At 50.5% G+C, this 17,002-nt stretch overlaps 2 protein-coding genes across 2 annotated transcripts; both read right to left on the bottom strand.

The window, feature by feature from the left end:
• Positions 1–11,259: 11,259 nt before the first annotated feature.
• Positions 11,260–13,451, bottom strand: GUITHDRAFT_116538 (hypothetical protein; the record flags this gene model as incomplete). Its single annotated transcript, XM_005824191.1, has 2 exons — positions 11,260–13,373; positions 13,424–13,451. The coding sequence occupies 2 exons, from the start codon at positions 13,449–13,451 to the stop codon at positions 11,260–11,262; spliced, it is 2,142 nt and encodes a 713-aa protein (XP_005824248.1).
• Positions 13,452–16,163: 2,712 nt separating this feature from the next.
• GUITHDRAFT_116537 (hypothetical protein) lies at positions 16,164–16,871 on the bottom strand (the record flags this gene model as incomplete). Its single annotated transcript, XM_005824190.1, has 1 exon — positions 16,164–16,871. One exon carries the CDS (start codon positions 16,869–16,871, stop codon positions 16,164–16,166), a length of 708 nt encoding a protein of 235 aa, XP_005824247.1.
• Between the last annotated feature and the right edge of the window lie 131 nt (positions 16,872–17,002).

Below are 17,002 nucleotides of genomic sequence, written 5' to 3'. Positions count from 1 at the left end.
GGCTCCCTCCTCCCACCGCAGTCCGCCCTTCTCATCCTCCCTCCTGTCTCCTTTCTCCCTCTCTCCCTCCCTCAATCCCTCCCTCCCTCAATCCCTCCATGTGCTCTATCTCCCCCGTCTCCTGGTCCTGTGTCTCCCTCTCCTCCGATCTCCCTCCTGCTCGCCCTCTCCTCCTCCATCTTCCCTCCTCCCCCGTCAAGCCCCAGCCCTCGCCCGACTTGCTTCCCAGCCTATCTTCCGCGAGGACCAGCTGCCTGAACAACAACGCGTGATGAGTCGAGGGAGAGGGCGGGACCTGGAGCATCGGGGAGTGTATGTGTAGTATTTGGATCTCAGAATAAAGACACTTGGAGGGGACGAGGGGAAGCTGGGATGTAGTGACAAGCTCGCGCACCTCGTAGGATCACTCAATCATGCTGCATGAGTCATGTGCATGACTAGCGATGCCGTAGACGACCTGAGGCGAGTCAACAGCTGAACCTCATTATGAGGGGCCGGGCGAGAAGGATCCTGCTCATCCTACCTGAACGAGCTCTTGTGCCCTGAGTTGGTTCAGCTGATCGTTCTGCTAGGGCTCGCAGATGACGTCAAGCCTCAGCTTCGTTTTCTCAAATATCCCACGTGTAGCTGGAAATAAGGCAGGGATGAAGCGAGTGCGTCGCCTTCCATTGTCACACGTTGTCTATCTCAGGCAGCACTGCACTGCTTGATGACTTGAGTGAATATTCTTTTCACTTAGCAGTAGTATTCTATGCCAAAGTACTGCAGACATCTTCAGCTGACCCTGCAACAACAAGAAAAGAAGTTGAGGAGCACGAGAGATAGAACCGTGCACTGGCCTAGTAGGATTGTGATTCCAAGCATGCAGACATAGTATGAAAGGTTGAATGACTGAAATGGAAAACGAAGCAAACGAAGTAGGAAAAAGAAGGAAGAGGCAGCGAAAACCGCTACTCCAACCACGCGAGCGGCTTCATGCACGAGAAGCAGGGGAACAAGGATCGGGACAACGAGCAGTAGCGCGAGACGGCAAGACCCATGCGAGCTCGATACTGCCGAAACAGCGAGCTAGTACTACTGCATACACGAGTTGAAACAGCGAGCTAGTACTACTGCATACACGAGTTGAAACAGCGAGCTAGTACTACTGCATACACAAGTTGAAACAGCGAGCTAGTACTACTGCATACACGAGTTGAAACAGCGAGCTAGTACTACTGCATACACGAGTTGAAACAGCGAGCTAGTACTACTGCATACACGAGTTGAAACAGCGAGCTAGTACTACTGCATACACGAGTTGAAACAGCGAGCTAGTACTACTGCATACACGAGTTGAAACAGCGAGCTAGTACTACTGCATACACGAGTTGAAACAGCGAGCTAGTACTACTGCATACACGAGTTGAACACGCTAGCTAGTACTACTGCATACACGAGTTGAAACAGCGAGCTAGTACTACTGCATACACGAGTTGAAGCTTCAACTGACAACCGAGATCCGTGGAATTGAGCACCAGGATCTTGCTCCTCTTCCCAGCCTCTGCTTACCCTCCTCTCCCCATGTGCTCTATCTCCCCCGTCTCCTGGTCCCGCGTCTCCCTCTCCTCTGACCTCCCCCCTGCCCGCCCTCTCCTCCGATCCTCCCGAGCCCTTTGCTCTGTCAAGCCCAAGTCGCCCGAACTCCTTCCCAGCAAGTCCTCCGTCAGGACATGCCTGGACAACATTCTGGCCGCCAGGGTCAAGCTCCAGCTCGCGGACCAGGCGTGGAGGAAACGGACGGCGGGGGGGGGGGAGAGTATAGGGACAGAGAGAATAAAGATCCGTACAGGACGGAGGGAAGTGACATGGAAGCATTGGATGGGACGGGAGGAAGGGAAGAGATCCACAAGGGTTCTATGTCAGTGTGAACGTCGGAAGATGATGAGATGGGCTTGGGAGGGGCGGGGTGGGGGGTGGGGGGCAGTTCTATGTGGATATACACGGGAATCGTGTCTGTGTGAATGATGCTTGTCACGGTATCAGGTTGTTTGGTTGTTTGAAGCAGACAAGCCATGTAAGCCTACAATGCAAGGGAGGTGCAAATCTAGAACAGATCAAGTGAAGCAAGTGTTTGCGTTGAAGTTGATTCCAGGACTTTAGTTTGATACTGTAGTCTCGCACGTTCAAGTCGGTTGCATCGAGCGAAGAAGTTGTAGCACACGCTGAGGCGAACCCGGTGAAGACGCACCTGTTTCCGGTATACCACAGGGGTTTAGTGTTTGACCGTCGCAAGTCAAAGTTCATTGTGCCACAATTCAAAGTCTTTTTGAGATTAGTACAAACTTGAAACATTGAAGGACTAAAACAAGAGTCAATGGAAACGTGATAAAGATGATCGGATCGGACCAGGTTGATGGCTGCTGTCATCTGTCTAGGTTCTTCGCTCAGCATGAGCTCATCCTCCAGGCCCCTGACAAAAGCCATCGGACTCAAAAGCACCAAACAAAACATCACCATGGGATGAAGTCCTCCTCCTTCTCGTCAAAGACATAGCAGAAAGCATTCCCAGGCCCCGCACAGGTGTCATGATGGCTGCACACCCACACCTCGTATCTATCCACCACCATCCACCTCCCGAGTCCCCCCGTCGTGATGGTGTGGTTCGTCGCGAGCTCACTGTCCATGATCTCTGGCCAGGAGTGCTGTATCCGGCAGCGGAGGTAGTCCGGGTGCAGAGTCCAGGTTCGCGGTGGTAGGCCTGTTGGTGTCGTGGTTGGGATCTCGGGTAATGCTGGGCTTGTAGTTGAGATCTCTGGTGATGCTGAAGCTGTAGTTGGGAAGTCTTGTATCATTGAAGTCGAAAACGATTCCCCTTCTTTTGATGACGAGGATGATGTTGGCATTGTGGTTGGGTTGAAGGTGTTTGCGATGGAGTTGATGCCCCCGCTGTTGTTGCAATGGGTTTCGTTGAGGCACGGTTCAAGGTTCGCGTCCAATTGAGCAAAGCTTGGCCAGGATGGATGATAGCACGGTAGATTGTTGCTTGTCAGGCCTAAATACCTCAGCGAAGACAAACCAGTGAAAGCCTGGGAGGAAATGCAGGAAAGCTTGTTTCTGTCAAGATATAGAGACTCCAAGCTCTCGAGCCCGTCGAAGATCCCTGCAAGGAGGCTCTCCACGTTGTTGTTGTCAAGATTTAGATGCTGCAAGTTTGAGAGCCCGTCGAAGATCCCTGCAGGCAGACTCTCCAGGTTGTTGTTGTCAAGATTTAGATCGTACAATTTTGAGAGCCCGTTGAAGATTTCTGGAGGCAGACTCTTAAGGTGGTTGTACTGAAGATTTAGAGCAAACAAACTTGACAGTCTGTCGAAGATATCTTCAGGAAGACTCTCCAGGTTGTTGTTGTCAAGAGATAGGAGGTACAATTGCGAGAGCCCGTTGAAGATATCTACAGGCAGACTCTGAATATTGTTGTTGGAAAGTTGTAGATAAACCAGTTTCGAGGTCTTACCGAAGATCCCTGCAGGCAGACTCTGAATGTTGTTGTTGGAAAGAACTATATTGCTCAATTTTGAAAGCCCGTCGAAGATCCCTGCAGGCAGACTCTCCAGCTTGTTTAAGGAAAGTTGTAGCCACTGCAAGCTCGAGAGCCCGTCGAATATCCCTGCAGGCAGACTCTCCAGGTTGTCTTTGTCAAGATATAGCCTCCCCAAGCTCGAGAGCCCGTCGAAGATCCCTGCAGGCAGGCTGTCCAGGTTGTTGTATTGAAGATATAGATTCTGCAAGCTCGAGAGCCCTTCAAAGGTCCCACTCGTTATGTTCTGAATGTTGCGGGAGTTCAAATTCAATGTGTCAGTACAGCTATTCCCACAGCTCCCTTCCCTCGACAACAAACCCTCGTCCGAGATACGAAACGTGCAGCCTCCACAAACCACACTGCTTGCCGCCTCGGCCTTAGGACATATCCACGCCCCTAGTACAGCCCAAAGCACACACGCACACAGCATCCTCCTCATGCTCCCTCCTTCACTCCGCATCCATCCCCAGCAGGCAACTACCGGTACTTTAGAGAACGCCCGTGGTACAAAAGCTACCAAATTAGAGGGTTATGGGAGCAATCGAGTTTCCTTCTAAAATCAGTCAATAGTTTGTACCATGACCTTAACTTTTAGAGTTTTATTCTTTTTTTATTCATTGGTGGAAGTGTTCGATTAGTGATGCTACAAGGCCAAGTGCAAGCAGGATGAAGAACAACGTAATACGCACGAGGTGTTGCACAGTCCAATTACATTAATTACAAAGAGCACAGCAACAAAGCTATGATGCACATTACAAACCATCACATGACTTCCCGCACGAGGCGGTACTCCCATTCGTGTTGCTGAATCTCGCCAATCATGTGTCGAGGTGAAGACAATGATTGATCTCCAACTCTATGCCTCATGTTTGAAGGTCTTGACATTCCTGAGCTGTTGAGGCATCAATCCTCTTGTCTCACGACCTGGCGGCAGCTCCAGCTCGCGCGCCAGGCGCAGGGGCAGGGGCAGGGGCAGGGGCAGGGGCAGGGGCAGGGGCAGGGGCAGGGGCAGGAGGAGGAGGTGAGTGGGAGGGAAGGTTGAGGAGATTGTTGGAAGAGACTTCAAGGCATCTCGGCCGATCACTCGTACGATATCAAAGTCTGTTGACTTGAACCGCTCGTTGCTCCAAATTTACTTGGAATCTGCAAATCATTGCGATCAGCCGTTGGGGAGATCTGATCGCCTGTCTCAGAGTGCAGTGTGAAGTGTTCATCTGCCACGTCAGTTAGCAAGACGTTCTCGTATCAGTAGGTCGACAACCGTGATGTGTGTTCTTCAAGTGCTAGTTCAACAGGCACAACGGTCATAACGGTCACGCTGTGCACACGAGATGACTAATCTATTTTCGGTACAAAGGTACGACATACGACAGTGGCCGTTCGGTGGCCGTAGGGCCGCCGGGGGTGGTCACGGACTCCGAGCGACTGAGAGGTGCCAGGTGATCACGGGTCGACCCCCGCCCCCACCCCCGCCCCGCTCCTCCCCTCCCTCCCCACAATAGTCCGCTTGTCCTAGTTCCTTTGTCTCCTCCCCTCCTGCATCTGTCCTCCTGCTCTTGATCGATCGAACAGTTCTCGTTCGCCATATCTCAAGCGCTGTTGTGTATCGCCTTTGCTCCTGCAATGTTCATCGCTATCTTCAATGTCTCCTTGTACTGTGCCCCTCCTCCTCGACCCTCCTCCGATACTCCTCAGACTCCGCTCTCTTCCGTCCCGCTCCCCCTGGCAACCCTTGCCCGACATCCTTCCTCCTAAAGCTTCAGTCACCACATCATAACAGAACGAGCTGTCTCGACAACATCCTGGCAGCAAGGAGGAAACTTCAGCAGCTCAGAGGAGAGCAAGAGAAGGGGTCAGAGCGGAAGAGGAAGCGGAGAAGAGAGCAGCAGAGTAGCGGTGATGAAGTGTCAGAAAAGAAGCGGGGATGAAGAGCTGGGAGGTAGAAGCAGGTGATAGGTGAATATCGCCAACCTTTCCATAATTTCCTGCTTGTTCATCCGATCATATCATGGCTCTCAATCAACTTCGGAGTGATGCGGTTGATTACGAAAGGTGCTACTGCAGTTGTAATAAAGAATGAGACTGCAAATACTTGACCAAGACATCTGCAAGCATCCATCATCTCTCAGTCTTCAGTATCACCTTCACCTTGAAGTGTCCATTTGTTGTATCGTACGCGATGTATTCCTTTCATCGCCACCTCGTACATGTATACCTGTCGCTGTCTGTGCTCTCCTCTACCACTCATCCTTCTCCGCACTTCATCGTTTTTCCGTCATTGCGCCTGCCTCTTCTTCTTGACTGAACCCCTCTGTCCCCATCGTCTTGAGATGCTTCGGCTGGCATACGGCTGCCAGGATGTTATCCAGTCAGCGTATGCTGCTTCTAGGGGAGATATTCAGCAGGCGAGGCGACTAAAGCTTAAGGGGGAGGAGGTCGTCCACTAAAATCACAAGAGGCTCCTTCAATAGTTTTGTAACAGCACATCCCTTTACTTCGCCGTTGAGATAGGACATTGATACCTACACCTTCTCCCCCCCCCCCTTCCCTGGCTTGGCCTTCCCAAGCTACCTGCCTGAACAAACAGCACAGCACTGGTCTTTGTGACACTGAGCTAGTGTGAGTGAGTCAAGCAATCACTGATTTATGCACCTCCGCCGGAGCACTGAGCCGTGTTCTGCAGCGATGTAACATAGTCACTCGGCTGATAGACATGCGTAGCAAGGCACTCGGAGTAGAACTTGCGACATGCTATGGATCAACTCACGGGAGTGAGTTGTTCGGAGTATCTCCCGCCCGGCCCGGCCCGGAGTTTTTCAGCCCCTGGCAAGCGGTCCGATCCGAAGGAGTCCGTGGGCAGCGTTCGTAGTATCGTGACCCTCGGTACCGATCTGGAGATTCTTTTTCAACTGATTATGGTCCCCTTTTATTCCGTTACAGGCACAACAAGTTCACACATACAAAGACCCACAGCCCTTCCTTGTGCTACCTCCTCCTGCCCCTCCTGCCCCTCCTCCCATGTGCTCTATCTCCCCCGTCTCCTGGTCCCGCGTCTCCCTCTCCTCTGACCTCCCGCCCGCCCGCCCTCTCCTCCGATCCTACCGCCCATCCAGCCGCTCATCGTCGCTCGAAACCTCCTCCTCGCACTCCACCTCTGTCGCCGTCAAGCCCAAGCCCTCGTCTCTGTCCCTGCCCAGCATGTGCTCCTCCAGGACCAGCTGCCTGGACAACATTCTGGCCGCCAGGGTCAAGGTTCAGCTCGCGCGCCAGGCGCAGGCAGACGAGCGCATTGCAGGGAGGAGGAGGATAGGGGGAGGGCAGGATGAGGAGTGTCGGGGAAGATGTAGATAGGATGCAGATGAGACAATAAAGACACTTGGAAGAGAACCGAAGCTTTACGAGTAGCAGACGCTTAAATCGAATGCTCAAGACAACTGCGCTGGAATGAACTTGACGATGAACTGAAGGGATATGAAATTGATGTGAGAGACATCACAAAGACATGCACTTTCGTGGTACACAATATAAGGGAACCAGACTCGCCCAAGGTGTTGTCGACGCTCCTACTACAACAGATGGGAATCGCCACGTGTTGTCGACAACCAGCCTCCCTCGCATGCAGCCCATGGGTACCAGAACAAGCGAACCCACCCGTATTTTCCACTCTCAGTTACAGGAGACTACAGCTTCTGCAGCTGCCCATCCTCGAGCTCAATAACATACTGTCCTCAGGAGAATTCAGCTCGCTCAATCTTGCTTTTCTCCCCGCTCTCTCCGCGGATCCTTCCCTCCTGCCCCCCCTCACTGTACCCTAAGAACGAGGAGAGGTCTGCCTGAAACATGAAAGTGATATTCAAGACTGAGCTCGCAGCTTGTCTCTTTACTACAATCCCAGCACCTGTCGATACCAATTGGATCGCTCTGAGATATCGCTAGGAGATGTAACTTCGCACCACCTGCTTCTACCTCCCCTCACTTGTTCCCTCTTGTTCTTTTCCGCCTCCGCCCTGCTCCCTCTTCCTTCAAGCTGCCGCAGCTTGCTCCTCGCTGCGAGGACGTCAACACAGCTCGCCCTTCCGGGGGAGACTTAGAGTTGGAGTGGCGACTGAGGATTTAGCAAGCTGGGACGCTGGGATTGGGAGAGGGAGGGAGAGGGCATAGTGGGGGGGCACAGGACAAGGAGACGTCGGAGATAGCGATCATGTCAGGAGGAAAGGCGGTACAAAAAGCGCGCCAGGTATGGCAGATGATCTCAGATAGATTTCCTCCTGGAGGAGGAACCGGGAGATGAGGCGTGTGAACGAGGACAAGCGGACGAGCGGTGAGGAGGAGGTGAGGAGGAGAGGGCGACGGTGAGCGTGTAGGTTTTTACATGACCGTTGCTGCGGTACAAAACTGGCAATGTGACTTTGGAACTTCAGTCACGGTGCCTTACATGGCTGTTTTTGATCATGAGCAGGGTGGGCCATGACAATCTTGGGATCAGCCGGGCCACTCCGGCGGGCCCGGCCGAGCGCTGCACACTAAGACAACTGAGCAAGCTACATGAGATAAGTTTTCGGTACTTCACTGAATCTTTACTCAAAGTTAAGTTAAAGATCAGTAACCTAATCCTGCCAACTGCTGTCACCCTCTTCTCGGGGCCTCCCGGCTCCGAGTCTTTCTCCTCCCTCCACCTCTCAGTCTGAGACCGGGCCGACTCTCAGAGGAGTCTGAGATCCGATCCTGTCGAATGATATCTAGACCCGAACAGTGCTGCAAGGACACGCTAAGAGTACATGAAACAGAGTCGGAAAGTCAAAAGGAGCAGAAATGCACTGATCAGAAGCTTGTTTTATAAGCACATCCCTTTACTTCGCCGTTGAGACATTTCAACCAACGCGTCCTATACAATCCCTATCCCGCACTAGCTCCATCTCTACACTACCAGCATAGCACCTTGTCCACGCTTTCCTACGCCTCCAACTGCCTCCATATGCTCTTTCCCTAACCTCTCCAGGTATCATATGTCTCTTCCTCCTTCCCGTCAGCCGTATGCGCACTCGTAAGGTCTGACTCCCTTCCCGGGTCCTATCAGGTCATGTCGCCCGCCCTGCTCGCATCCGTTGCCTCTTCAAGGACAAGCTGAGATGTGCACATGAGATCTTGTCCAAGCATATCCAGTGACGTGTACATCATGTCATGTGCTGCTCCCGAACGCTCTTAACGTCAGTGTTGGTCCAGTATCAGTATCAGACGTCGAATCTCCGCTTCCTCTTCAAACGTGTCTCCTCTTCCCTCATCTTCTCCTCGTGTCCGACCTGTCGCAGCTTTCTCCTTGCTGCAAGGATGTTGTCCAGACAGCTGGTGCTGCCGGATCCCTCGAGCAGGCATGGAGACTGAGGCATGAAGGATTGGGAAGTCGGAAGAGTGTTGGAAGACTTCAGAGATAGCGATCATGACAGGCATAGGAATGTGCCGATAAGAGTGAGAGGGAGGGTAGAGAGTGTGGACGAGGAGGAGCGGGGGAACGCAGGGGGGGGGGGGAAAGGGTGGGGGGAGGGGCGGCGTGGTAGGAGGCATAAAGGAAAGAAGGTACCTAAACTGAGATCACACGTGAGCAGATGCGGAGTCTTCACCCTCCCGAAGCGATGCGCAAAAGCAAGCGACCTCTTGCGAAACGTTGCTTTCTAGGGTCAGGTCGTCTCCCAGATACAACAAAGAGACGCATGACTACTTATGTACCCCTTCGTTGTAATGGGAAGAAGGGGGTACTTCCTTGAGGAACAGAAAATGATTGGCAGTTCAATGGTACGAGGCACAAGCCTTACAGGCACCACCACTGTTAGATCAGTCGCTAGACTTTACTACTGCATTCCGTCCCTTCAAATCCCCCTAGAGACGCCCCCTCTCCTCCCGCTAGATCCCATAAAACTTGCTAGATTGGTTTCTGTTCTGCATCCTTCCTGCTGCATCCTTGCACTCCTACCCGCTACACCCATGTGCTCTATCTCCCCCGTCTCCTGGTCCCGCGTCTCCCTCTCCTCTGACCTCCCCCCCGCACGCCCTCTCCTCCGTTCCAACCGCCCTGCCCCTTCTTCCCGCCCTTCTTCCCTTTCCCTTACCACCTGCCACGACAAGCTTTCCCCTCCTCAATCAAGAGTCTCCTCCTCCAAGACCAGCTGCCTTGATAACATTTATGGCGCAAGGCGCAAGGAGCATCTGGGACAGCAGAACTGGCGTGAAGTGATTAGACCAGGATCGAAGCGAACGCGTGAGGGAGCTGCCTGAAAGTGAAGGCCTGAATGGTGTCGATCGAAGAGAAGTGTAGATACTGTGTAGAAATCAATGAACTATTTGACTGATATGTTCAATCCTTCTCATACATATCATCTAAAAGTTCAACTCCTTTCGTCCCGTCCTGTACCATCTCAATCGCATCGCATCTCATCGCATCACGCCATACTGGAAAGCAAGAGCAGAGAAGGATGGGAATCTGTAAGGTAGTCATAGTTACGGGGCAGGAAGCGAAAGACTCAAAGGTTCATACTATTACTGCAGAATCATATCATACCTGACTAGAGCATCATTATCATACCTGACTAGAGCATCGTATCATACCTGACTAGAGCATCATATCATACCTGACTAGAGCATCGTATCATACCTGACTAGAGCATCATATCATACCTGACTAGAGCATCATATCATACCTGACTAGAGCATCATATCATACCTGACTAGAGCATCATATCATACCTGACTAGAGCATCATATCATACCTGACTAGAGCATCATATCATACCTGACTAGAGCATCATATCATACCTGACTAGAGCATCATATCATACCTGACTAGAGCATCATATCATACCTGACTAGAGCATCATATCATACCTGACTAGAGCATCATATCATACCTGACTAGAGCATCATATCATACCTGACTAGAGCATCATATCATACCTGACTAGAGCATCATTATCATACCTGACTAGAGCATCATATCATACCTGACTAGAGCGTCATATCATACCTGACTAGAGCATCATATCATACCTGACTAGAGCATCATATCATACCTGACTAGAGCATCATATCATACCTGACTAGAGCATCATATCATACCTGACTAGAGCATCATATCATAGCCCGTGGAGTCGTCGCTAGACTCGGGACTCCTGAGTCGTCCTTCACCTTGCAGCTCGGAAGGCTGCACTCGCCCGGGAGTCCCGCCAGGCACACTGCTGCAAAGCACAAAAGAAACGCGCGCACACACAAAGCAAGAAAAACTCTTGTAAAAAGTGTTGTTTAGAAGGGACTGTCCGCAAAAATGGCACAAAAGACAATGAAACGCTATCAAGTCTACACCATTACAGAAGCGATGGTCCGTGGAAACGTGAGGACGAGAACGGGACAAGCCATCTGCTTGGACAGGTGAGGTGATGAGCGTATTCGTATCTGGTGGCTACACCATACCCGCATTGGTTTACAATAATGGGCCCGGAGGACAACGTCACTGAAAACATCTGATAAGGAAGAAACCGGGCCAAGGTTGGGAACCCCTTTAGACGGATAAGTAGGCGCGAAACGAGCAGAGAGCAATAGTTCTTAGCTATGAAATTCTCGACTAAGAGTCTAATAAACTCAAATAATAATGATGATACAATGATTCACAGCATTGCACAGCTCGGGCACCATGGTCATCCTATCCTGCTGCTTCATCCTTGTGGTCTAGGGTCCATCCCAACCACACACGCTTTGCTCGCTTCCTCTCCGGCTCTCCAACCATACCTAGCGAGCGCGCCTTCCTCGACCACCTCGCTCAGACTGAACTCTGCAAGATTGTCCTTTGAGACGACGAAAACAATCTCCAACTTCCATTGACCCCATCTTTCGATGCTCAAGGCATCCATGCAGTCTGCAAAGTACTGCAGTCTCAGGTCATGCTTGCTTGCCGCTGTCACCTGCACAAAGCGCACTATCCTCTCCCTTAGATCTAGAATCACCGCGTCGTAGCTGCCCTGATTCCAAGCTATTGGCTTTAGGCATACACTCCTCTCGATTCCAGACGTATAGAGTTGTGTCGGGTCAAACGTCTTCACAGCAAGGCTCTCCCAATTGACTTCTTCTCCTGTCCTACTGGTCACACGTAGCCCTGGGTTGTTTCCTATCCGAGCAAAGAATAGCATCTCAAACAACAAACAACGAAGTATCGGATTCTGAGCGATCCCCACCAACTGCTCGATCTTTCTCACAAAAGTTTCTCCAAGCCTCTGTGCTAGCTCTGTGGCGACAAACCTGCTGACAAGCCCCCAGTGCACATTGTCTCCAACACGATACATTCCATGCAGCCGATTCACCATCCGCTTTGCTTGGTCTCCCGTTTTCAAATCCATCAGCGTTTCAAAATTATCCACAGAAGCCATCGCGAAACACAGTTGTTCAATCGCCTCTGCTGTCGTGTATTGGAACATGTACTGACATGAGCCTCCAACAATCTGATATTTGGACTCTACCTCTCTCGCTCTTCTCTCCTGTTCGGTCTCCTGCTTCATCACCGTATTCCTCGTTCCCAAGCTCGATCCCACCATGTTAGCTACATTTTTGTACAGAAGGTCGTGCTTGACGGCTTCCTTGTACTCCTCAAGCATCCACGAGTATACTTTCATTTCCTTGATCCTTTCTATCATATCTTGCTCAGAATACACCTTTATTCGAGCACCCATCGAAGTCGTAACGACAAGCCGGCGATTCTCCATGTCATGACGGCGCCATAGCATGCAGACACTGAGCAAATTATCATGTTCCGGACTCCCCTCCAAGTAACCGTCCAAGGACAGAAGGTACTTTTCGCTGACCCCTCCCCATCCTTCAAGGAAGTCCTCTATCTCGTCCCCTGCTCTCTTCAAAGAAAAGTCGCACCTTCTTTCTTTCCCGTCAACCACCTGTATCAGGCTGACAGGACCCGCCTTCCAGAGTCGTACGCACATCACCCTCCAACTCGCTTTCATGCTTTGCCATAGCAGGAAACTTGTCGTCGTCGTCGTCTTCCCTGTCCCCGGAGGGCCTAGGATCCAACCCAAATATCCTTCCTTGCATACCTTCTCCTCAAGGAAACGCCATTGCTCATTGAAGCTTTCCCTGCAGTAGAGCATCAGCTGCCCTGCTGGCCCAGGACTTGGATTCAGTAATGCTCGATCGATGGTGAAAATTTTGCGATCCTCACTGTATCCTGCTTGACTAAGATCCAGATCTGTCTCTGACCAGGAAAGGCTCTTTTTCTTCTCTTTGACATTATCTCGAAGTTGCTTTTTTTCCGTTCGAAGTTGCTTCTTTTCCGTTCGAAGTTGCTTCTTTTCCGTTCGAAGTTGCAACTCTTTGTCTCGTAGTTGCAACTCTTTGTCTCGAAGGTACTTTATTTCCTGCGTTATTTTCTTGATGAACTTCTTGTTGGCCCCCTTGTCATGAAGTTGCGATACCTGCTTCTTCAAGTCCTTGTGCTTTGCCTCAACATTCCTGATTTCTCGTTCTACTTTAACTATCTTCTTCTCTACCTTCTCCGTTCTTGCCTGAACATTCCTGATCTCTCGTTCTACTTTAACTATCTTCTTCTCTACCTTCTTCCGTTCTCTCTTCATCTTGTCCTGTTCTAGCCACAGCCTTGCATCTAACTCCTCTCTATTCATGTTATGGAGGTCTTGGCGTATCGGCAGGGTCTGGTTCGCATCTCCTATTCCACCCCCTCGAATCACCAATGGCGCCACGTGAGATGAGAATCTGCCAGCAACATGTACAAGGAGCACACAACCGCTTGCAATCAGAAGATGCAACCCTGCACCATGCTTTGATCAACAAGAACAATACCGATTACACAAAACAAACCATAGGCCCCCATGAGAGCTTTCGCCATGCACCTGCTAACGACATGTTATAGATGCTTGCCGGCGAGAAGAGATGAGGTGTGAGGAGAAACAAATGTCAAGATATGACATACTAACAGGATAAGAGTTTCAAGAGCAGATATCAGCAGCTGAGCAGAAGGGCTTTACAAAGGAGGAAGAGGATAAACCCTACAAACCCGCCTCAATAAAATACTAGGAAAACGGAAAAGGCAGCAAGAACCGCTACTCCATCCACGCAAGGGACGGCAGGCAAGACAAGCAGGTGAACGCTGATGTATAATGATCAGTTGGGGGTTTTGTTGTTCTAATCTGAATCGCTTATCATTCACACAGACATCACGATTCCGGTGTATATCCACATAGAACTGCCCCCCCCAAGCCCATCTCATCATCTTCCAACGTTCGCACTGACATAGAACCCTTGTGGATCTCTTCCCTTCCTCCCGTCCCATCCAATGCTTCCATGTCACTTCCCTCCCTCCTGTACGTATCTTTATTCTTCACGCTCAGGGCCTGCTCGTTGTCCCTCGCGTGGTTTGAGTTGCGGTTTAGTTTTCGCTGCCTCTTCCTTTTTGTGGTCTCGTGTTGAGGCAGATTAGTTGTTTACCCTTTCCTACTTTGTTTGCTTCGATTTCCATTTCAGTCAATCAACCTTTCATGACTGTTGCCCCTGAGATAGACAACGTGGTGACAATGGAAGGCGACGACTAAGGGCACAAGAGCTCGTTCAGGTAGGATGAGCAGGATCCTTCTCGCCCAAAACGAAGATCAGCCCCTCATAATGAAGGTTCTGCTCTTTACTCGCCTCCAAGTGTCTATAATCTGAGATCCAAATACGCTACATACTCCCACGCGTCAGGATTTCTACTGCAAGAAGCCGTGCAAATATTATGATGACAGGACAATCACTGAGGGAGGCGTGAAGAGAGAGAGGAGGGAGGGATCTACACATGTCTTTGCTTTAATCACAGTAAAATCACGCTGCCCCGTGTCTGTATCTAAGTAACTGGCGTTGTCACGCTCTCATTGTCACCATGTTGTCCAGCTCAGTCAAGTTGTTGGTCAAGGCATCTCGGCCGTCCACTCGTATGATATCAAAGTCTGTTGACTTTTTCACCGTTCGTTGCTCCAAATTTACTTGGACACTGCAAATCAGTGCGATCAGTCGTTGGGGAGATCTGATCGCCTGTCTGTGCAGTGTGAAGTGTGCATCTGCCACGTCAGTTAGTAAGACGTTCTTGTATACTGTACAGTTGTGAATTATTTTTAAAGTCGTGCTCTCAGTGTCAGGCACAACAACAAATTCAAACCACCGTTGCCGGGGCCGGGTCAGCCAGTGGTCACGGACCCAGAGGGACTGAGCCCCCTTGCTGTTTTCCCGAGAGTGAAGGCCTGAATGGTGTCAATCGAAGAGGAGAAGTGTAGATATTGTGTAGAAACCAACGAACTTATTTGACTGATATGATCAATTCTTCTTTCCTTCTCATACATATCATCTAAGGTCAACTCCTTTCGTCCCGTCCTGTCCCATCTCATCTGTTTTTATTGACACATCGCAACGAAATACATCAACATCGCATCGCATCACAAAGGTATATTCTAACACTACAGAATCAAGAGCATCATATCATACCTGACTAGAGCGTCATATCATACCTGACTAGAGCATCATATCATACCTGACTAGAGCATCATATCATACCTGACTAGAGCATCATATCATACCTGACTAGAGCATCATATCATACCTGACTAGAGCATCGTTTCATACCTGACTAGAGCATCATATCATACCTGACTAGAGCATCGTATCATACCTGACTAGAGCATCGTATCATACCTGACCAGAGCGTCATATCATACCTGACTAGAGCGTCATATCATACCTGACTAGAGCATCATATCATACCTGACTAGAGCATCATATCATACCTGACTAGAGCATCATATCATAGCCCGTGGAGTCGTCGCTAGACTCGGGACTCCTGAGTCGTCCTCCACCTTGCAGCTCGGAAGGCTGCACTCTCTCGGGTGGCATAGGTGTTTAGCACCGGAGCGCAGCTCCCGACGGGCACGGCCGGCCGGGATGTCCGCCCTTGCCGCGCTGTCAACAGTTCCGGCGAGTCCCGCCAGGCACACTGCTGCAAAGCACAAAAGAAACGCGCGCACACACAAAGCAAGAAAAACTCTTGTAAAAAGTGTTGTTTAGAAGGGACTGTCCGCAAAAATGGCACAAAAGACAATGAAACGCTATCAAGTCTACACCATTACAAAAGCGATGGTCCGTGGAAACGTGAGGACGAGAACGGGACAAGCCATCTGCTTGTACAGGTGAGGTGATGAGCGTATTCGTATCTGGTGGCTACACCATACCCGCATTGGTTTACAATGATGGGCCCGGAGGACAACGTCACTGAAAACATCTGATAAGGAAGCAACCGGGCCTTAGGGGCCTATAGGACAATGGGGCAACCTCCCAAGGTTGGGAACCCCTTTAGACGGATAAGTAGGCGCGAAACGAGCAGAGAGCAATAGTTCTTAGCTATGAAATTCTCGACTAAGAGTCTAATAAACTCAAATAATAATGATGATACAATGATTCACAGCATTGCACAGTGAAGGTGCTGAAATTTGATACATTGCTCACTTGCACGAGCATAACCCAATGTCTATTGGTGCATTCACTAACTCGGGCACCATGGTCATCCTATCCTGCTGCTTCATCCTTGTGGTCTAGGGTCCATCCCAACCACACACGCTTTGCTCGCTTCCTCTCCGGCTCTCCAACCATACCTAGCGAGCGCGCCTTCCTCGACCACCTCGCTCAGACTGAACTCTGCAAGATTGTCCTTTGAGACGACGAAAACAATCTCCAACTTCCATTGACCCCATCTTTCGATGCTCAAGGCATCCATGCAGTCTGCAAAGTACTGCAGTCTCAGGTCATGCTTGCTTGCCGCTGTCACCTGCACAAAGCGCACTATCCTCTCCCTTAGATCTAGAATCACCGCGTCGTAGCTGCCCTGATTCCAAGCTATTGGCTTTAGGCATACACTCCTCTCGATTCCAGACGTATAGAGTTGTGTCGGGTCAAACGTCTTCACAGCAAGGCTCTCCCAATTGACTTCTTCTCCTGTCCTACTGGTCACACGTAGCCCTGGGTTGTTTCCTATCCGAGCAAAGAATAGCATCTCAAACAACAAACAACGAAGTATCGGATTCTGAGCGATCCCCACCAACTGCTCGATCTTTCTCACAAAAGTTTCTCCAAGCCTCTGTGCTAGCTCTGTGGCGACAAACCTGCTGACAAGCCCCCAGTGCACATTGTCTCCAACACGATACATTCCATGCAGCCGATTCACCATCCGCTTTGCTTGGTCTCCCGTTTTCAAATCCATCAGCGTTTCAAAATTATCCACAGAAGCCATCGCGAAACACAGTTGTTCAATCGCCTCTGCTGTCGTGTATTGGAACATGTACTGACATGAGCCTCCAACAATCTGATATTTGGACTCTACCTCTCTCGCTCTTCTCTCCTGTTCGGTCTCCTGCTTCATCA

This window comes from Guillardia theta (assembly GCF_000315625.1).
Source record: "Guillardia theta CCMP2712 unplaced genomic scaffold GUITHscaffold_97, whole genome shotgun sequence".
Taxonomy (NCBI): domain Eukaryota; class Cryptophyceae; order Pyrenomonadales; family Geminigeraceae; genus Guillardia; species Guillardia theta.
This window is presented reverse-complemented; position numbering and strand designations above follow the sequence as displayed.